Below are 24,224 nucleotides of genomic sequence, written 5' to 3'. Positions count from 1 at the left end.
TGCAGTTTCTCTCCACACAGATCTGGTTCTTTCTGCTGCCAAGCTGCTGTTCTGTTTAAAGCAACAAAACCCCCAAACCCTTCGAACCCTGGTGTTTTAAACCTAATCAAGTACAGTGATGATGAGCTTCTCACCAGCTGCTTCTTCTCCTGGAGCCACAGTCTCACTGTTTACTATGTCAGATCCTAATGATCAGGATTACAGCTAACCCAATTAATGACTACTTTCCCAGCAGATCTGTTTTGGTTACTACCAAACAAACTTGACATAAACGTCATTATTACAAACTCACGTCAGCAGAAACCACGTCTGACTGTGACACTCGTTTTCTAGAAAGCTTGTTGAAGAAACAATCCTTTATACTTTATTAATAATACTTTATTTTTACACTTGTCAAGAAAAACAATCAGTGATTTGGTGTTTTTACACGTTTTTTTTTATTTTATCACAACCTAATTAGTGTGGGGACAGTAAACTTTAATATTCAGGGATCATCAGATGCCAGTCTCCCAGTACACACACACTCGCGTGCGCATACACACACACACACACACACACACACACACACACACACGTGCACGTGCACGCGCACACACACACACACACACACACACACACACACACACACACGTGCGCGCACACACACACACACACACACACACACACACACACACACACACGTGCTCGTGCACGCGCACACACACACACACACGTGCACGCACACACACACACACACACACACACACACACACGTGCGTGCATGCGTACGCACGCACGCACACACACGCGCGCGCGCGTGCACGCGCATGCACACAGCATTGGAAATGAAAACTCTTTTAAATATAGTTAATTGTATATAGGTTCCATTTTATCATTCTTTGCATAAATAGAAAAGTACAATAATCGTTTATACATTTGCACAGGGAGAACGCAGAGAGTAAACCAGTAATAAAAGCACAATACAAGCAACAAAGAAAAAAAGAAGTTGTGGAAGAGACATAAAAGAGAAAACAGAGGATTGAATCCAGGATCCGGTTTGACATGACTATATTTATATGATGTATTTGAAGTAAACAGACAGTTTTTTTGTGCTACAGTATATCTGAATGTAGTTTTCTGTTCATCATTGATGTATACAGGAATAGAGGAGATGGAAAGACAGATGGTTCTAAACTGTTTCTGTGCCTATTTTTAATCCAAGCAATATAATTGAAACATAATTGAATTATAAATCGATAACATCGAGTAAACAAAAGACCAAGACATAATAATGCAGTGCACGTGACATAGCTGGACTGCCCAATGTGAACTGAATCAGATTTGACTTGTTGGATTTGTTTCTTTCCCCAAAGATCCCTGTAACACCACTGACACCAGCAGGTCTCATATGCTGTAAATGTCATACTGTCGCTTCCCTCAGGTCATCACTGCTAAATGTCACATTGTCTAACCTCAGTGTCATTCACATGAACATGGTTTAATTCCACTCTTCTCACAAACACAAAAAGCCCAATATCTAATCATCTAAACGGTACGCTTTCTGCAACCATGACACACGTATGTGTAAAAGCAGAACACGTTTGATCCTATTTGTGTTTTTATTATTGCTGTAGAGGAATAATAAGACAAGATCATCTAAGATTCTTCAAATCACTCAGTCTGCTTATAGACATATGGAGCTGCCACTGTTAATCATTTCAGAAAAAAAGGTAAAAGACTCGGGAAGTTTAATCCCGTTGCAATCAATGGAGATCAATTTTGCAAAATGCAAAAAATGTACACAAAAAAAATTACAAAATATCTGATCACATTAAAGAGCAAGAAATAAGGCAGTTGATATCAAGCCAGGCATTACAGCATTACATCTGTTACTACACACATTTTACAACTTGTCTGTAACTAAATGCATTCCATAAACATTCCAAATGCTTTATACATCCTCAGGCTTCAGCAGGTAAATAAATACCATGAAATGTATTAAAAGCCTCACTTTATCTCCTACTCTCTTCAGTCTACACTCCTTATATGTACCTGTAAATCCACTTGTTACACATTTTATACATTTTACATTAGAAAAATATACCTATAGGAGTTTATACAACTGTATCTCATATGGCTTTAGCATAATAACATGCATGAAACTACTGTATATCGAGCCTGAAGTTGAAACTACCTGAGGGTTTTTATAATGTTTCTCTATTGTTTCCTTTCTTGCAAGATGCATCAGATACACACCAAAGACCTTTTGTCTACTCTGGTACAAGAAAAAAGGATGCAGTTCCCACCATGCCATGCTGCACAATTTCAGGACACCCGAAAGCTATTTACAGCATCATAGTGATGCATTATTGATACTGTGTTCTGAGTGAAATCGCTACAACTGCAACACTGAGCTTGATGGAACCTGGTTACATTTGCTATAAATACAGATGTTAAAAAGGTAAAGCTGACAAACAGTTTAAATACTGGACAGAGAATGAAGGAAATTATTCGATACTTGGAAGGCAAATGGGGTTCCCATTATCTGCTCTTAATGCCCTTAATAGAAGCAGAGAAAATGTGTTCCTGTGATGCATCTTCTGTTCACCATCTACCAATTCCAGGGATTTTCAATGTGCGGTCTTAAAGAAATCCACCTGCTGCATGCATTTCATTCTACATTTTTGGATAAATGTTCTTGGGCTTTATCACTAACCCTTCATCTATGTATTTTCTCATGTTAAACTATATTTCCAGTATCCCATCCACATCTGGAAACATCTGAATCTCTGATAATTCATTTAAAATCATTTCCCTCAGCTTTGAGATTTTTGCCACTAATCCACTATTGTAAAATTCTTGAAGGTCAGAAGATGAAAAGGAACAACTGCACATTATATTTCTGGGTTTGAGAATCAATAATACGTTTTCATCCTGTAAATGAGTTTTTGCAGTAATAAATGTAGATTTTAATTGGAAGTTATCTCAGCAAATGTGTGACTGTAGGACTGCATGGCTGTTAATAAATCTCTGTTTTCTACATGTTAACTCGTTTTACTTGCCTTATGTTCACTTCTCAGAAAAACACGTGAAAGTTAGACGTGAACAGTCACCAACAACAAGCAATCCAAATTTTCAGATTTTAATATTTCAGGTTAACATGTAGAAATGTAGTTTGTATTCTGTAGGCATTACGCCTGTGTGCTCATGTGACGAACATGTAAGCAGGGATTAAGAGCGTCACTGTTTTGCATGCTGGTTTGCAGAGAGCTGACACTTCATCACTTTGGGTTTAATACTGATAAGTTACTCATGACTGTGGAACCTTTAGTTCCTTATGTAGTATTGGAAGGTTTTAATGCTTATTTATTTTAGACCCTGTAGAGGAGTCAAATATCCCCAAAATGATTTTTACTTGAATTTAGGTTTCATAAAAAGAAGAAACAACATATATGAGGTTCCTGGTAATAAAAGCAAACACATTTCAGTAAAAAGCTCTTCTTCAGAAAACACACACTAGCAGAGAGGACTAAGTCAATTCGACCAGGGTATTCTTTGGCGTCACCCAAACCTCTTAGCATGAGAAACATCTGCTTTGGCGCTAAATTAAAATTTAGATGCAATAAACAGTCCATCTTTCTTTCAGAAATAAAGTTGTGGATCTGCTTATTAACTTTCCTGAGCACATTACAGACTCCAGGAATGCATAAAAAATCCTGGGCATAATGTTTTAATGCTCAGAATAATGTTTCAGTTGCACAAATGTTACATAAATTTTCATACTGATGGACAATAAACTCATCATCTGATTTCACAGCTCATTAATGCTCATAAAGCACTGAGGACATTTTTGGATCCTGATCTGGATTCTGAATAAATATTGCTACCTGCATCCTAGTTTTAAGGTTCAGATAAGGTTCTTACTTAATAAATCACATTTAATATAGTTTTTCTTTTTAATGTGTTCATTATTTAAGGTCTAGAAATCAAGGTCATTTATAGCAAAGTTTGTGAAACCTCCAAACCAAGAGCTGTAAATAATGTTAGAGTCAGGATCCTGTCAGCTGAGGACTAATGACATTCACTGCTTTATTCTCTGGAACATACAGTATTACAACACCACTGCAATGTTCCAAAGAAACTGGAATTTTACAATTAAGATCATAAGTTTACATACACCATAGACCGAGGCTAAAGATATTTATTCTTAAAGGTAATTATCAAAAAAATGTATCTGAGATTACAGCCCTGGACTACGATTCCCATCAGCCACTGCACCCTCACATGACTGTCACATGTCCCCGATTATTCACACCCGAATCACATTGTCTTGTAATTAATGCTTGTATATAAGTTGTTTGTCCTGCGATGATTTTTGCAGTAGTTTTGCTCAGGTTCAGTGACTTTTCTTTGTATGTTGAACAGGATCTTGCGATGTTGATAATATGAATAATTCTCTGTTAATTTTCCATACTTTTAATTGATTAGCTTTTATGCAATTTAATTGTTATTAAAATTGAAAGGCACAAAAATAGTAACAGCACTATCTATAGTAAATAATGAAACAATGGTTCTATTCCTATTGTCTGGTTATTGTCTGGTTATTGTCTGGTTATTGTCTGGTTATTGTCTGGTTATTGTCTGGTGCTGGTACTATTTCTGCACCACTTTCTTTATCAGCATGATCAACAAATCACTCACAATATACACTGCCACTATTTCAGTCAGCTCTTTCCCTTGGGTGCTCTTCTTGTAATATTAAACAGCTTTAGGAAATGTTGACACGAGCATTTCCTTCGACTACAGGACATGCGTGTTATTTTAAAACTTTATTCAACAGAAGCTAAAGAAACACCTCTCTATCTTGGAATTTCTACTTATCAACATGCAGTAATGTTCTCAGCTCCATCAACCCAAAACAACTGCACAAAAACATGCAGATATATTTCCTCATTTCACTCACCACCTTTATCTGGCCAATTTGTTAAAGACAAACATTATACATTTTTCCACATAGTCGATCGAAATTGCAAAAGTAGAAATTAAATTCATTCCGATCAGTAAATTGCCCTTAATGCAGCAACAGTAGCGCATAATGTAGAAAATGTTTATCAAGCTGAAAAAGCAGAGTTTTTCTGTTGTTTTGGATTAAAATTGAGATTTTTAATTGCAAAATATTAAGTTATATGTAAACCTCTGATACAATGGAAATCTGATGTAATAAAAAATACTTCTGTCTTTTAGCAATTATTGTGAAATGACCTTATGATACAAATCAAAAACTGACAGAATATTACACAGGAAATGTATTATAATTAATGGAATAGTGGGAAAAAATACCTTCTATATATTATATATTATATACTGCATCAACAAATTGTGTCAAATCCAAACTTTTGGGCAACGCGATATGGGGTGGAGGTGAAGAAGCGTTTAATTGAGTTTATAAAGGGATCAATAATCCAAAAGATAACATAAGGGTATTCGCTATACAAATATCAGTATCTTCAGCAATAAAATGATCTCAAACATAAAAGTTGTCCTATTACTGCTTTAGTCCTTTTAAACTGCTGCTATATGATCACAAGAAAAGTGTTCCTGACCAAAATACCATCTAACCTCAAATCCAATCACCCGTACCTCTTTTTTGTGATTATTGCCAAAAGGTTTTACTAATAAGAATATTTAATGTAAGTAATGTAAGTTTCCATCAATTATCTTGTTTTTTAAATGCTCAATAATGACATGGAACTTTTAAAAGACTACAGGTTATTGTTATATACAAGTGTTCTTATTTATTCTTATTATGACTGAAGTTAAAAGGGTTAATTTTTATAGAGTTACAGTAGATCATTTCAAAAAGGGTCACAGGTTTTTCACACAATTGCATGAACATCATTTCTGATATGTATGTATTACATTTGAATATTTCATAAGATTATTTGCAATAATAATAATCCTATAAGAAAGAGATGCATAGCTGAAATATAGGCATGTGCAAGATATTTGATGATGTTCTGTGAGTTAATCCTGTCAAATAGACACGTTCTATATTAATCATAGACCCTTTTTCAAAAATGAATATTCCTCAGATTGGGTATTGTCTGTATAGCAATGTTGTACTATGCATTTCCAATATTTTAACTAAAATAAAGCTAGAAAATACTGTATGTACTTAACTACAAATGCTTTGACCTTTAGTACTGTACGCCTCTACAAAAGCTCAGGAAGATCATTATGCAGCTTTTGCACTTTATCAAATCACATGGGGTTTCTCACTCCACTTTAAAATAAATCCATCACCTTTTCAGTTGTAGCCTAATTCCAGTGGGGTATCATATGAACCCTGGCTCAAATAGATATCTAAAATACATCATGCAGATCATGCTGTTTTACTGTGTACAAGGCAAATTCATACTGTAGTCAAAACAAAATCCATCACATCAAGGCTTTGACTAAAGGAAAGCTTTCCTGTTAGTATTACTCTCGATCCATATGACATGTTTACCTTAAGTCACTTGTCTCTGCCAGTCTGTTGTTCATGATGCCTAAAGCTCCAACTCCACCAGAGAAACCATTGTGTCTTGAGCTTCCACAAACTGTTCTGGGATATCCATTTGCAGTCTCTGAAAGCTGTTTCTGCATGATGGCCAGCGATATCTTGTTTGAGCCTGCCAAGTCCCGCATGGAGATCATCTCACCAGAAAGCCTTCTTGCCTCCCGATCATTGTCACAAGGTCCCTCAGAGTCATACGGGTGTCCGAAATGGCCCTGTCTGAGGCGTGAACCAGGGCGGATGGCATTGCGGCGCCCCAGGAAAGCGCTGGCCTTGTTGCAGCGCTGGCAGCATAGACAACTCATTTTACTCAGCATCCAGTTGAGGACCTGCTTGATAACAATTGAAATCACATTGAAGAGTGAGTAGATGCAGCACACTCCGGTCAGGATTAAAAGGAAGTTGGCCATCCGGTACAGGCCCTGGTAGCTGTAGGATTTGTTCTGGCTGCTCACCAGGTCTCCAAAACCAATAGTGCTGAAGGTGACGAAGCAGAAGTAAAGGGAGTCGAGGTACGCCCAGCCTTCAATGGGGCTGTACATGGCTGAGGCACAACAGGAGATGATGATAGCTGACAGGCCCAGGATCAGCATCACATGGTAGACAGAGGGCTTCCAACCTGGAAGAGTGCTGGCTGCAAAGTCCTGGCAAATTCCAGGTGGGAGCAGGCCACTGGTACGCAAGCGATGTAGCCGAAAAGCTTTCATCACAACAGCTAAGAGAGTAATGATACGTTCTAGAAAAAGATTAAAGAACAGAATAGTGGCTGCACATCCAAGGAGACCATAGAAGATCAGAAACACTTTGCCAGCTACGGTCACTGGGGTTGTCATCCCATAGCCTAGAGGAAAGAGATAGTAAAGCAGAGATTCAGAAAAATAACTGTTCTACATACAGTAATGATTTAGTGACAGAATATCTTTCCTCCGCCTACGGCCAATGCTTTATACACACTTCATAGCAATGCATTCTTTTATTTGTATTATTTTTATTTGGAATAAATTGTGCTATAACTTTTAAAGAGAAGCAGAAATGTACTAGATCTTTTTATTTTTTTAATGTTACATGATTAAGAATTAACATAGTGATTATGAACAAAGGAAAACAATATTTACACTAATAAATGCCTTTTAAAAAAAATGCTATTAAAAGAATTATGTATCTGTATTCAACAGAGTGAAGATGAGCAGATGCTAACCATGAAAATTTGGAAAAAAAATGAGTAAGTATAAGAAATGTTTTTAGCGCAAATGACAGAGAAAAAAGAACTAAAGCACAACCAGTAAAGGAACTGAGCTTGACTTTGCCTTTAAATACTTTCAGCATCAGTACTGAAAACAGAGATTAAATCTACATGAATAGATTTGAAACTGTGTTTGTTACAGATGTGAGCTCTTACTAGTGACGCTCTCTGACTGTCCAATCAAAAGATGTGAAAATGCCCACGTTATTGGACCCCTGCTAGAGGGCCCCAGTGTGGCCAACTCACAGTCTGAGTGGTTAAAGCAACAGCCTGAATCTGATTGGATAGAAACTCTAACCGAAACTTACACTCCAGGAAGCAGCTCAAGCAAGAGAAATGCTATAAAAATGAAGAGAATATTCTATTGGGTAAACTTTAATACATATTCATGAAAAATTATATTAAACTGTATGTCCGTGATTCTGGTAGTGTTTCGGAGAGCAGAGAAGGTCTTTCTGGCCCTGACAGCTCACCACTCCTTTTTTTAACATTATTTAACTACATTGATTTGGGAGGCTAATAGAGTTTAGTAAAAAGTGGTCAGAAATACGTTTCCCAAAAAAGCAGAGCTGGAACATACTGCATACCTGCAAGTATTAAAGGAGGTTAACATGCACAGGTGCATTTGGAATGTAATTTAATCACTGATTTAAACACCAATGCTCACATCTATTCTATTATCAGTATATTATAAATTCTATATTATTATGTATCATTTCATTCTGATTTTTATCCTATTGATGATGTAATAATGATGTAATAACAGAGCATCACTGAAACAGACAAAAAGATAATATTGCAAAAACAGCCAGATGTTGGAGACACGTCAGTCTATGGATTCACCTGATAAAACTGATGTTGCTTGAACCTACAGAACTGAGCTCATCAGATCTACCCCACAGGAAGTGTATTTTTGCGTCCCACAGCTGGTGGTGAGGAAGCACTCGGATTCAATAATGATCCAAAATAATCCTTTATAAAACACTGGTTGATCACACTGATTTATTTTCTTTGAAAGCTTGCGGTTGATATGAGTTGTCCCTGTACACGACCAAAACGACCTTGCGGTAGTTTGTTATTAATCAATGGCCCTTATTTTTAAATCTCAAAGTCTGCCAAGAGTGTTAAGTGTCTGTCCCTCAGGATGCTCTCAGTTTCCACAAACTCTAATTCTGTGAGCTATTTGCTATTTGTGTTTTTTTTTCAGAGACGTTAAATTGAACTTCAATGTCAGGAGGAACTTGAGAAAGAAAAGCTGTGAACTTTATGTCAGACCTTCAGGTCTCTTATCTGCCATTTTAATATGAATTATTATTATTTTTGTTATATTTTGGGTGGGCTTAATAAAATGAGGAGCGTTGAGTTTAACACATCTACTTTAGAGCAACTTGATATGGCCGTCTTCCTGTCCTTATGTGAGGTGAAATCTTAAACAATCAGTATTTATATCTGTTTTTGACCATTCTAACATGATGCATTGCTAAAAGTGAGGTGGGACCATAACCACATTAGAAGAATATTTTGCAGACTGACACATGTTGTGTGCAAAAGGAAAATCACTGTCAGTGTGAGACACTTAATGGTTCCTAGTTTGTATTTCTGCTTCTTGAGCTATAATTAGGAATCTTGTCAATCATGCACAAGCTGACAGAGATGCAAGCAGACAGCAGACACAATGCACATAATCTATTAGCTCATAAGGTGATACCGATATGTCATGGTTTTACATTTGGTGTACCCGTGTTAGCTGTAATGACTTACATTCTTACTAGATGTCCAGGAAATGTGTTCGAGAGTGAGCAGTGCTGCTAATATGAGGTAGTACAGTATGTGCACATACACATCACATGATTTCATGTACCAATGTTGTCTCTGATGCCTACAGCAGAAACTGCTATATGTGACTCATATTACTTTTAAATCACAAAGAAATATTTTAATCTAAAACAATCAGGATTTGGAGATTTCCCCCTTTCAGATTTGATTCACTTGGCAGGTAACACAGACGTTCTTTATTACTTCTCTATAGAGCATATGGTGTTTTAGATTGCTTTCTTTTGTGGAATAGAACCAAGACAGCAGCTCTTACTAACAAAGCCATCAACTGTTCTGTCCACTACAGGGTTTTAAAGGCACTTGACAAAGACACTTAAAATCCTGATACATGGTTCAAATGCATTATTTACACTGCAGCTTTTCTGGTTCTCTTTATGGCTCCCTACAAGTGCAAGATAACAGCAAAGGTTCATAAATATTGTACTGACATTAATTGTTTTTAAATATAACAATGGCGAATTAATATGAGAAAAATAATTCACTGGTTCAGTAAAACAACCTGTGATTAGAATGATATTAATGCTCTCTAATGTTCTCTATTATATTAATGTATCGAAATATGCAGCAATGTGTACATTTATATATTTATTTATTAACATGTTTAGTTGAAATCAATGTTTAGTTTGAAATCGATGATCTGTTTTCAGTTTTAATTGTATTTGTCAGCTGTTAGGTTTAGGCTTAATATTATAAAGTATACATATTTTTAACTCTCTTCAGTCTGAAAGAGCAACACAAGATTTATTAATAAAAAACACACAAGAATTGAATTAAATTCTCTTCAATGTTATTTGTATAAATCCTTTTATAATGGACAGCATGGATTAGTTTGTATAGGTTTGTCTGTAATGAGTAAGTCAGTGGTGACTGTGGTCAAGTAAAATCTCACTGAGATGGCCTGAGGAAGAAACCTTGAGAGGAACCAGACTCAGAAGGAAAACTCATCCTCATCTGGGAGTCAGCAAATGTCCATTCATTACACTTCTATCATTGTTGAGGTGAACTGTTCAGTGATAAACATTTCAATTAACTGTTCATGGCAATTGCAGCCCAAATCCATTTAACAACCTGAACATTTGCTCATAGCCTCGAGGCTGAATCTTGATTTAAATTGCCAGCTGTTTTTTCAGAGAAATAAGTGACATGATATATTTATATATTCATCTCAAAGACAGTCAAACAGTCAATCAGCAGAAAAGGTGACCGTTGTGCTTGTAAGTATGTCAACTCTTTAGAATTGTTAATTTTAACTAATTAAACAAATGAGAAATAAATATTATACTTGCAAATGTATTTCTTAAGAAAATTCATCCATCTTTACATGTTTCTGAATAGCACAAGTATGTAACTTCAATTCAATGTATTTAAATTTTTATTGCACTTTTAACAATAAACATTGTCTCAAAGCAGCTTTACACAGATAAAGTAGTGATAAAGTAGTGAGTAAAATTGTTCTTTATAAGTGTAAGTTTGTCCCTGATGAGTGATCAGTGGCACCATTCTGGACCTGTCTAATTCATCCTGATACTCTTCTTCTGAATGAAGTTCTCTTCAGTTAAAGACCACTGGCTGCACGTACGGACGGGTCCACAAGAACAGCAGCTTACAGAGATCCATATTACTGTGTTACCGTGAACATTTATACTCAAGAACCATGAAAACAGGTTTGGAATGTAATTAATATGAACCGTTTTATACAATGGCTAAGGGCTGCAAACGCTCTAAACAGTTGTGATTTCAAGTGAACATTTGAGAAACTCAACAATGATGGAACTGTAATGAATGTCTGGTTCCTTGCCATAGCCTCCAATGGCTCACTCATTAGGAATAAACTCATAGGGACTAATTCATACTAGGATTATATTCGTAACCCTATTTGTGTAAATGTCCATGTACAAGCCCTTTTTAAATAAAATTTAACTGAATTGTTTGTAGTCAATAGTTTGATGAATTTGAGTCACTACTGTATGTTAAATTCTTGAAGGTGGGACTGTGAGCAGGATTGCGGGTTTAACACCGAGATATTGCTGATTGGGAATAAGTCGTTGTCTGAAAATGAAACTGCTGCCACATTTATGACCCTACCATAGAAATATTTTTGTGAAGAAAACAGAATACACGTTCTGTCACCCTTTTGGTTATTTCTAAGTCTCAAATACTTTTGTACTGTATACTAAATTTAGTAAAATACACTATTTGGCCAAAGGTATGTGTACACCTGACCCATTTCTCTCGTGGCTGAATAAGCAGATCGTCCCACAGTTATGGGGGTGCTTAAAGGTCTATATTTGTCAAAAAGGCTAAACAGATGGTTAACACTCTGTTTTTAAATTGTAAAGGGCAGGAGAGGGACAGGGCTGATCTGAAATTTCTTTAGGAGAATGACAATCAATTCTCATAGCTGGCTATTATTCAGATTTATAAACTAAAGTGGTTTGGGGTCATGGTTTTTGAGAACACCAAATGGAGGTCCTGCATTTATGTAGCTATCCAGCATTATATGTACATGGGGGTGTAAAATTTAAGACCACAGTGATAACCTGGTCCAGGGGGCAGAGAGGGGGCAGAGATTGGGCAAAGAGGGGGCAGAGATTGGGCAAAGAGGGGGCAGAGAGGGGGCAGAGATTGGGCAGAGAGGGGGCAGAGAGGGGGCAGAGAGGGGGCAGGAAACACTGATGATTCTAACCTTAATCTTATTAGCACTAGTTGAGTGCGGGCAGAAGAGTGAGAGTGTGTATATTAAAGCTTGCCAGAGTTTGCAAGATATACACACACATATACACACAGATACACACATATACACACAGATACACACATGTGCACATGTGAAGGAATGTAGCTGGTGAACTTACTGCAAACTTCCAAACATTGGGACAATTAACATAAAAGAATTTGCAGAAAGCCACTTTTAGCTGTTTAACAGGGGAACTTGACTGTCGGAGTTTTCAGTCATATAAAGTGCTCATATTTTACAAACAAAAAGCTCCAAATTTGATATCACGTTCGCCTGTGACTAATAGTGTCTAATCTGGTAGTTATTAATATGCAATGTGCGGAATACTAGCGGAATCATGTCAAGCGCAAGAGTCCAGTTATTCAACAATGAACCTGCCTAAAATACTTGTTTAAAATCAACAGAGTAAAATATTAATACATTTATTCTGTTTTTATATCAAACTATTTTCTTTTTATCTTATTTACTTTACCATTTCTGTAATTTGAGTTCCAATTTACTTGCCAAGTGGCAGGGAGTCTTCAGGGTCAGGTGGAAGGTGGTGGTGATGACTATAGTAACGTTAATGGAGAAAAGTAGGGTGACAGATATGCATAAATCTCTCTGTAATAAAAAACAGTGATTCCTGTGGATTCTGTGTCATTCCAGTAAGAGGAGTTTGGATTGGAAGTGAATTAAAAATGGTTAATGAAATCCACACTGTGAAGACCACCTCTCACTTTTCAACAAGGATACCAAGTTAAAAAACAGATTTTCCTGCATACTTCTCACATATTACCTCTCACCAGTTAGACAGTTGGTCCAGGTTGGGTTCTGCTTATGAACAGAGTGAGACTCTGGGTAGAGAAGAAACTACACCTGTTGGGGATTTTGCTAAAGAGTAAATTAACTTATTGGCCTTTATGGAAAACTATTTTTAATTAAATGAGAAGATTTCTAATTAGGTTCACATTTTCTGCCTTAGATTGTTGTTGTTTGCTATGAGGACATTTCTAGGTTCCTACAATGACAGTACTGCAGTATTAGTGGCGTATTTGCACGCTCTGTGACTCACTAATGACAATGTTATATTACTTTATGACAAATATGTTTCATTTTGAAACATCAGTGCTATTTCCTGAGCCGCCATTCTTCCTATATAATCACTCTCTTTGAGAGCTCCTGGGTTGTTATTTGTTAAACTCAGATGGCTTTAGAAATGTCACACTTAAAAAGGGAAGGGAACCTCCCCTGCCCGAGGGGGTGCTCAGTCACATAAAAGACATGCGTTCCAAAACCAGAGCATGGTCCATACACAAGAACTGAATGATGCCGAGCAGGGGTGACAGAAATTACACACACACACACACACACACACACACACACACACACACACACACACACACACACACACACACACACACACACACACACACACAGATAACATAACATGCAGCAATCACAGAAAGACAATGAATGGAAAGAGAGGAAATTCATGTAAGGCCAACAGCTGAAAAGCACAACAGTAAGAACAGTTTTTGGGAGCAGCCGAAAGTAAATTAATTACACACAACTGATGGAACTCTGTTGTTTTATAATACTGGCAATATTTAAGTAATTATTGCATATTAAAAAAAAATTCAAGAACACTATCCTAATAACTTCTTGATTCGGCTGCTCCCATTAGGGGTCTCCACAGCGGATCATCCGTCTCCATACCCCCCTGTCCTCTACATCTGCCTCTTTCACACCAACTACCTGCATGTCTTCCCTCACCACATCCATAAACCTCCTCCTTGATCTTTCTTTTTTCCTCCTTCCTGGTGTCTCCATCCTCAGCATTCTCCTCTGCACATGTCCAAACCATCTCAATCTCACCTCCCTCACCTTGTATCCAAAACGTCCTACATGCTCTGTCCCTCTAATAAACTCATTTCTAATCCTGTCCATCGTCATCACTCCCAACAAACATCTCAACATCTTCAGCTCTGCTACCTCCAGCTCCACCTCCTGTCTTCTACTCAATGCCACTGTCTCTAATCCATACAACATCTCAGGTCTCACCACAGTCCTATAAACTTTCCCTTTCACTCTCACAGATACTCTTCTATTACAAATCACTCCTGCTATCACTCTTCTCCACCCACTCCACCCTGCCTGCACTCTTTTCTTTCCTTTTCTAACACACTCTCCATTACTTTGCACTGTTGACCCCAGGTACCTGAACTCCTCCACCTTCTCCACCTCTTCTCCCTGCAACTGCACCCTTCCACTGCCCTCCCTCTCATTCACACACATGTACTCTGTCTTACTCCTACTGACTTTCATTCCCCTTCTCTCCAGCACGTATCTCCACCTCTCCAGGATCTTCTTATTAATACATTCATTGATAAATAAATATTTATTATATCAAATTGTTTACTTTTCACCCCATTCCCTCCTCGTGCCTTTTTACATGTTACTTAATAATATATTTTATAATATTTATAATAATTCTCAGCTGAATTATTTCGTTTTTAGTGTTTAAAGCTCAGAATTCCTTTTATTCACTTTTTCTTATTTTGTTGTTGTTATTGATTTCTGTTCGATTGACCTTTTACATTATGCCACTTACTGACAATTAACTGTGACGTGCACACACTTTCCATGTTGCAAAGCGGAGCTGTGCAAAACCAGGGTTTTAATGACAGAATGGAGTACAGTCAAATAAGCACTAACACAACCAGAACAGAAACCCGGAGCGAAGCGGCAAAAGCAAAAGGGCTGAAACGATAGTAGCGTGTCGATAGAGCAAGCAAACTGGCAGCAGAACGGGAAATCGTAGAGCTGACAGTTTGAGTCCATAAGGGCAATAACGGACGGTGTTGGTGGGAAGCGAAGCTGCTTATATGGGAGGGAGTCTGATAGAAGTCAGGTGCGCCGAGTTAGTAATCAGGCGAGAAGCTCCGTGTTGGCGGGGCATGTGCGGGCGGGAGTGCAGGGTGCTCCCTGACAGTTACAGGTGATTTAATTTTATTGACAGACACACGTGAAGACAAAGAAGATTAGTGTTGACTGTAGTTGTGACAGAAACATTAAGTTTGAAGGAAAGTTTCATCTTATAAAACAAATGTGATATTTTTAGAGCTTTGAAATATAATACTAAAAACAATATATTATATAAAAGTACAAAGATCAAAATGAGAACAAACAACCAGAGCAAAAAAAGCTAAGTATAAACACATAAAGTCTGAGACAGTAAACCTTCTAGAACAGACAATTCAATACCAGACCAGCAGCTCGGTGCAGAATTGTAAAAGTCTTTTTTTCTCCAATCCAAGTTTGTTTGAAACCTTTGCGCTTGAGATTATTTACCTGTTTATGACTCCTGTCATCTTATAACCTCTCTGAGAGCCCTGCATCACAGAAGGCTTTGCTTCACCATGTGGATCCAGCAGATGATTCTGTTATACACTATGCATCACCTCACAAAGCCAACTGCTTAAAAGTCATGTTTCAGGTAATGTCTGTGTTCATCAAGAAGTTAATCCAGACAACTACAGAGGAACACGGAGCACAGCAACAACCGCATCTGGGAATGCAAGGGAGCTTCTGCTAACAAGAACGTCCTGCAATACCACAAACCCTTAGTGTTGCATGATAAATAAGATGTTTATCTAGAGAAATGAAATTGCAGAATGTCATTCTGTTTGCCAGAGCTGCTTTACAATGAACAAGGATGTGAATTAAAGTACTACAAGTATTGCAGTAGTACTAAAAAACTAGACAAATCTCACTATTATCAGGCACTTTCTTTGGTTTAGTTTACTTTTATTTTTTGCCTTTTGTCTGACTTTTTGGTTTTGTTTATGCTCCTGATATTTGGATTATTGACCGGGCCGATTTCTTTGGAAATGTATTTCAATTGTGATTTGGAGTGTCTGCATATGTATTTGGTTCCATTACACACTAGTAAAAGAAGAGACTTCCTTTCATTGCACTTGAACATGTGCTGCAGAGAAATTATGACATTTGAGCAAAAGTATTTTAAATAGAGAAGAATGGTTGTGACAGATTGGGCAGCAGTCGAAGGCGGGGTATGCCTGCTTAGACTGCTGCCCCCGCGACCCGAATTACGGATAAGCGGGAGAAAATGGATGGAAAATGGATGGATGGATGGTTGTGACAGAGCACAGTTTATGACCAACTCAGGTCTCGAATGCTTTTGAAAGAGTGAGTCAGGGGCATTGATGAGTCTGTAACTGGGGATTTTAATTCCATGAGCCCCTTGTAGACCTGCTGTTACATCACCAACTCCAGTTCTATTTACAAAGTGACAATCAAATTATCTAATATTTTAACAAAATATAATCTTTTTTATATATTATTATTTAAAATTATTTTCTATCAGCAAAATTAGTAGTGCTAGGAATAATAAATAATGTTCTCAGGGGCATTTTTCATCTAGAAACTTAACTCACTGTGTTAGAGCGAGCAGTGTATGGTCCTCAACTTGGATATTCCCAAATGCATCTGTGTTCCGTTCTGACCCGGCTTCAAACACTTGTTAGCAAGTTTCTATCTGCGTTTTAAAGCAATATGTTGCAGCTGATAAATGAGCAGTGGCGCCAATGACCAAAGCAAAATGACAAAAAGAAGTGCTGAGAGTCAGAGATACAGCAGCCTGTGAAGCTGCTGCAGCAAAAGTACAACATCAGCAACGCAATATAACACAACTGAATGCTAGTGGATGCAGAGGGTATTCTTTGTGAATCATTAGAAATAGATAGCTATATGTAGTCATGTATTCCATGCATAACACTAATCGTGTTAAAAGAAAATAATTCTTTTTGGTTTTTATACCCCGAGGCTGGTAGTTTGTTCTTAAAACTGAAACCAGTCCTTAATTCTGCTCTTATAATCTTTACACATGCACAGTTTTTTTGTGATGTAAAAAAATCTAGATAAATCATGTTAGCTCTTTTTATATGATAAGCAACTGATACAATTCAAGTGAAAAACAATTAGAAATGTTTGGGTTTAATTGGCTGAGCTGTTTTTTGCACAACATGGATTTACACAGAATCTTCTAGTTTTGTCCCTTTGTCGATTTTTCCTGTTTCTGTATTTAAACCTTTGTTTTGAACTTTTCTACTATACACAGTAATTACACACACACACACACACACACACACACACATTCCTCCTGTTTTTCATTCCCATACATTACTGTTTCAGGCAAAAATGCCACTGAATAATGCCACTAAAGACTTCTCTACACTTACAGAGTAAATTGCGGACACACAAAAAATGACTGAAAGGCATCCTTCCTCCTTGGTGACCCGTCAAACATGTTCATGTTTTTTTCCACACTTGTTTTCTGGCACCAGCAGTGCAGCAGACTGTGAGCCTCAGGCTGTGTCCTGAACTTTATCAGCAGGGATATTTCCTAATACCACGTCACTGGCATGCCTGAAAGTGTGCGACATCACAGGCATATACTTTGCCATTGCAATGCTATAGATAAGTGGACAAGCTAAAAAAAAAAAAAAAAAAAAAGAAAAAAAAAAGAAACAAAGGTGAAATGCATGTAAAAAAAAAAAATTTAAGTGGGGGGTGAGGGACAATAAGAGTGAATATGTAGGGTCATAAGAGCAGCCATGTTTCCACTGCATTTATTAATATTATTATTATTATTATTATTATTATTATTATTATTATTACATACTTCCATATACACAACATACATGTGAGATATCCAATGGGTGATTGTTGTAGGAATCTTGGTAATAAAATGAGGTACAGAATTGACCTTAATAGGCATCTTAATCGCTAATAATGAAAAATTAATATATATATATATATATATATATATATATATATATATATATATATATATATATATATATATATATATATATATATATATATGAATCTATTATAAACTAACAAAGAAATGGAAAACCCCTTTGCATTAAGGAAATGTGGAACACAATGAGTAGCTGAACTGCTTTTCAGAACTCATGCAGCAGCACGGAACAACTCACCGATAGTTGACACAGCCGTTGCCACAAAGTAAAATGCCCCCGTAAAATCCCATCGTGGTCGGAGGGCATCTGCTCGAATCCCGGCGGCTGCAGCGCTTTCGTACTCACGCAGGAAGGATCTGAGCTCGTGCATGCTGATGTTGAAGGCGTCGCTGAAGTTGTGCAACGTGCGATTCCAGCGCGCGCGAGCTCGAACCTCCGACGGCCGCTCGATGGCTGAGAAAACCGCGGCGCCGCACAGAAGGTACCCGAGGATGAGCAGCGCCAGCAGCACGAAGCGTCCGTTGTCCTCGTTGATGTGCAGCGAGCGGCAGCCCGGGAGCCTCTGCCGCGGGGACATTGTGCACATTTCAGCACCACGAGCACGCGGGACACCGAGCAGCTCCACCCCGGGTCGCACAACCGCACGGGCCAGAACCGGTGCTCCTGCTTCCCATCCTCCTGTAATCCTCAGCACATCACGAAACGCGCAAAATAAGAAATAAAATTAAGTTTAGTGACATTTTCAATGTTCTCGTCATTAATGATCACTAAAACGATCCCTTTCCATCTCGGTCGTTTACATTAGAGAAGATCCTCTGAATCAGCATCCGCTGGCAGGATGGTCTTCACTACATGCTCAAATATTTGGTGTCTATTTTATGGAACACATTTCAGCACCAGGAGCGCGGGACAGCAGCCGGGAAGCTTCCACAGATCCATCCCTACAACAATCTTCATTTTTACGTCGACATGAGCAAAATCAGTGAATTCAGTGTGTGGTTTTCTAAAATCATATGATCAGAGTCGTCCTCTGGCTGAGAAAAAGTCATATCGATGAGTCCTGGGCGCCTCACAATGTGCCAATTATTCATTCATTAGTGAACGAAAATGTAGCATCATGAATGTAGTTCCCCAGAGGAGGGGAACTGAAGTGGAGCTTTTTTCTCTTGTCCAGGCTCTGCAGCAGTGTTCACTGAGGAGACCTTTTGTTGCCCATGTACGCGGGGTTTATGGTCGTGTAAATCGCCTTGCTGAGTGTTTGGGTCGCTGCACCAAAGTGGCCGTCCGAAGGAGACGAGTAGATCTTTACAGCAGATATTACAATGATCCGTGAAGTCACAGGAGGAAACACACTTTCAGCCTCTTATTTAGTTCCATGTTTACAGAAAGAACATTCAAAACTACACATTAAAGACGAGACTGGATCCCAGCATGCGGTGGATACCCGCATCACATCTGCGCATGCTTTCAGGATGCTAGAACAGGACAGGAAATATATTAAGGTTATTTCTCGACATTAAGTTCTGTATATTCTTTTAACTATGGACTAAATTTTAGTTAAATCCTTTCCCATTATTTCTCCTCTGCGGCTTGAACGGAACACTGCAGGACCGCAACACGGTTCAGTGCGGCTTCATTCAGAATCTCTGCACATTTCATCCAACGGCCAGTGAAAGTGATCTCATTTTTTGTTTCTTGAAGATGTTTCCTCTTTGCTTTCCAGATAGTTATTTCTAATGAGCCATGAAATGTCTGTACTGACCTCCTAGATGAGGAAAACTATGAAGGTGTTACTGTCATCAAGGTGGTGTTGAGTGAAACTGTCCTCAGTGGAGCTCAAGTCTCCTGGCGCACAGGTCAGGAATGGAAAGAGTTGAAGGGCGGAGCTTCAACGAACACACACACACACACACACACACACACACACGCGCTATTAGAAGGACGCGCATGCGCGTTGTCCATGTAGTCACTGCGGAAACTTAGAATGCATCCCAAACATCCTTGTACTTTTCTTTAAATGCGCCTCAGTTTTCTTTCCTTTACTCTTAAAACTATTTATTTTTTAATAAATGTTGCAAATAAATGTTATTAGGCTTTTTTGTAACGTTCATTACAGTATAGTAAACCGAACCCTAACCCTAACCCTAACTCTAAACCCTAACCCTAAACCCTAACCCTAACATTAACCCTAACACTAACCCTAACTCTAAACCCTAACCCTAACTCTAAACCCTAACCCTAAACCCTAACACTATCACTAACCCTAACACTAACCCTAAACCCTAACCCTAACATTAACCCTTACACTAACCCCTAACCCTAACTCCAACACTAACCCTAACACTAACCCTAAACCCTAACACTAACATTAACCCTAACCCTAACACTAAACCCTAACACTAACCCTAACACTAACATTAACCCTAACCCTAACACTAAACCCTAACCCTAACACTAACATTAACCCTAACCCTAACACTAAACCCTAACCCTAACCCTAACACTAACATTAACCCTAACCCTAACACTAAACCCTAACACTAACCCTAAACACAAACACTAACCCTAACACAAACACTAACACACACTAACACTAACACTAACCCTAACACAAACACTAACCCTAACCCTAACCCTAACCCAAACACAAACACAAACACAAACACAAACCCTAACACAAACACAAACACTAACACTAACCCAAACACTAACACTAACACAAACCCAACAAGCTACTCGGTGTGAGTACAGACACTGCTGCGTCTTTGTGTTTACTGAGACGTGACTGAGCGACAGAGTTCCGGACGCCGCCATCCAGCTGGACGGCTAGCCTCGTTTCGTGCCGACAGAAATGCAGCTCTGTGCGGTAAGACTCGCGGCGGCGGTCTGTGTGTTTACGTCAACACGGAATGGTGTAAGAACTCTGTGCTTGTTTTCCACCTACTGCTCATCGCTGCTGGAGTTTATTGTTGTGAGATGTAGACCTTTTTATTTACCACGGGAATTCACCACCGCTATTGTGCTTGGAGTGTACATACCACCTAGCGCTAATGCTAAAGAAGCGCTCAGTGTGCTCTACGGGACCATTAGCAAACTTCAAAACACACACCCTGAAGGATTGTTTATAGTCGCCGGAGATTTTAATCACGCAAATCTCAGGACCGTGCTTCCCAAATTCTATCAGAATGTGGACTTTGCAACCAGAGGAGACCAGCTACATCGGCAAGTGCATTGATGACGTGACTATCTTCAAGACCATCACTACACGCTCCAACCAGAAGCCATGGATGACCGGCAAGGTGCGTGCGCTGCTAAAAACAAGAGACTCCGCCTTTAGAGCAGGGGACAAGACGGCCTTAAAAACAGCAAGGGCCAAACTGTCCCGTGCCAACAGAGAGGCGAAGCGCACACACGCCAAGAGAATCCATGGCCACTTCCCGGACAGCAGAGACACCCGGCGCATGTGGCAGGGCATCCAGGCGATCACGAATTACAAGACCACATCACCTGCTTGTGACCGTGACCCCTTCCTCCCAGATGCACTGAACGACTTCTACGCCCGGTTCGAGGTGCAGAACAACGTGGTGGCAAGGAAGACCATCCCTCCCCCCAGTGACCAGGTGCTCTGTCTAACCACAGCTGAAGTGAGGAAAACTCTATGCAGAGTTAACCCACGGAAGTCTGCTGGACCAGACAACATTCCTGGCAGAGTGCTCAGGGAATGTGCAGAACAACTAGCGGATGTCGTTACTGACATCTTCAACATCTCCCTGAGCAACGCCACTGTTCCTACGTGCCTCAAGACGACGACCATCATTCCTGTGCCGAAGAAGTCTTCTGTCTCCTGCCTCAATGACTATCGTCCCGTTGCACTTACACCCATCATGATGAAGTGCTTCAAGAGGCTCGTCATGAGGCACATAAAGACCCAGCTCCCACCCGCACTGGACCCCATGCAGTTTGCGTATCATCCAAACCGCTCCACGGACGATGCCATCTCCACAACCCTTCATCTGGCCCTCACCCATCTGGATAACAAGGACTCTTATGTAAGGATGCTGTTCATAGACTTCAGTTCAGCATTCAACACAAATATTCCTCAGCACCTGATCAAGAAGCTGAGCCTACTGGGCCTGAACACCTCCCTCTGCAACTGGATCCTGGACTTCCTGACCGAGAAGACCTCAGTCAGTACGGATCAGGAACAGCATCTCCAGCACCACCACACTGAGCGCTGGAGCCCCTCAGGGCTGTGTGCTCAGTCCACTGCTGTTCACTCTGCTGACTCACGACTGTGCACCAACGCACAGCTCGAATCATATCATTAAGTTTGCTGATGACACGACCGTGGTGGGTCTAATCAGCAAGAACGACGAGTCAGCATACAGAGAGGAGGTGCAACGGTTAACAGCCTGGTGTGGAGCCAACAACCTGTCTCTGAACGTCGACAAAACTAAAGAGATGGTTGTTGACTTCAGGAGAACACAGAGTGACCATTCTCCACTGATTATTGATGGATCCTCAGTGGAGATCGTCAAGAGCACAAAATTCCTTGGTGTTCATCAGGTGGACAACCTCACCTGGTCACTCAACACCAGCTCCATCACAAAGAAAGCCCAGCAGCGTCTCTACTTCCTGAGAAAGCTGGGGAAAACCTACCTCCCTCCCCCCATCCTGACCATGTTCTACAGAGGGACCATTGAGAGCATCTTGAGCAGCTGCATCACTGCCTGGTTTGGAACCTGCACTGTCTCGGATCGCAAGACCCTATAGTGGATAGTGGATAGTGTGGACAGTTGAGAAGATCATCGGAGTCTCTCTCCCCTCTAACATGGACATTTACACCACATGCTGCATCCGCAAAGCAAACAGCATTGTGGACGAACACACACACCCGTCACACACACACTTTACACACTCCTACCATCAGGGAAACGGTTCCGAAGCATTCGGGCCGTCACATCAAGACTGTGCAACAGTTTTTTCCTGCAAGCCATCAGGCTCCTCAACAAACATCTGAACTGTACTCTCTCTCTCTCTCTCTCACACACACACACACACACACACACACACACACACACACACACACACACACACAAACAACTGTGTGACTAAACTGTACAACTGGACTCAACACACATCATACACTTCGCACACCCAGGTTTCAGCACCATTCACACCTTTCATTATCGCAAAATGTTTACATGCCGTTTGTTGCTGATCTTCCGGGACTTGCTCCTTTTGCACAATATTCTGTCCAAATCCTATGGTCACTGTTTAGTTTATTTTGATTGCTGCTATTGTAGAATTGCACAATTCTGTTTACATATTTCGGTTTACATTTTTCTGCTTCTGTGCACCTTATTCTGTCACGACAGGTTTTACTGGCGGAGCTATTGCTGTTTTTATTTTTATATTTTGTGTATTGTCTATTGTCCTGCACTGTCCTGTGTTGTCTTTTGCACTGTCTTGTGTTGTCTTTTGCACTGTCTTGTGTTGTCGTTTGCACCAGCTGCACACATGCACTTTATGTGGTGAGGATCTTAGTTCCTGGCCCTGTGTTCTTCTGTTCTGTGACTGTGTTGTTTTATGTTGTTTTAGGTAGCACCTGGGTTCAGGAGGAACGTTGTTTCATTTCACTGTGTATCAGCATCAGCTATATATGGTTGAAATGACAATAAAAGCTTCTTGACTTGACTTGAAGTGTGAAAGCCTTATTGGCAACCATGGAGGAACACATGCACGGAATAGCAAGTACAAACTTTCCTTTTACTGGGATACTTTACATGGTTTTTTATATATATATATATATATATATATATATATATATATATATATATATATATATATATATATATATATATGTATATATATAAACATTTTCAAATCTGAAACTGGAATATCTGCTTATATGTGTTCATATTCCCCGGTCGGTTAATACAATTTACGTTTTTGCGCATGCGCGGCGGATTGTTGGCGGTGTGAACCGATCCGCGTCCATTTTGTTCCTCAGTTCAGTTCTACAGCCTGGGGGGCGCAGATCCGGTACCACCCCCATACCAGGAACACGTGCCATTTGTACACGCGGTAGTGACGTACACACCACGC

At 39.4% G+C, this 24,224-nt stretch overlaps 1 protein-coding gene across 1 annotated transcript; it reads right to left on the bottom strand.

Moving 5' to 3' along the window:
* Window positions 1-834: 834 nt before the first annotated feature.
* On the bottom strand, window positions 835-24,153 carry kcnk12 (potassium channel, subfamily K, member 12). The gene is made up of 4 exons (XM_083539746.1): window positions 24,065-24,153; window positions 19,879-20,002; window positions 18,354-19,591; window positions 835-7,376 (listed from the first exon to the last, which is right to left on the bottom strand). The coding sequence occupies exons 3-4, from the start codon at window positions 18,700-18,702 to the stop codon at window positions 6,484-6,486; spliced, it is 1,242 nt and encodes a 413-aa protein (XP_083395872.1). The 5' UTR covers window positions 18,703-19,591; window positions 19,879-20,002; window positions 24,065-24,153; the 3' UTR covers window positions 835-6,483.
* Window positions 24,154-24,224: the final 71 nt, after the last annotated feature.

Source organism: Silurus aristotelis (assembly GCF_946808225.1).
Source record: "Silurus aristotelis genome assembly, chromosome: 4".
NCBI classification, from domain to species: domain Eukaryota; kingdom Metazoa; phylum Chordata; class Actinopteri; order Siluriformes; family Siluridae; genus Silurus; species Silurus aristotelis.
The sequence above is the reverse complement of the archived record's forward strand: the minus strand, read 5'-3'. Positions and strand labels throughout refer to the sequence as shown.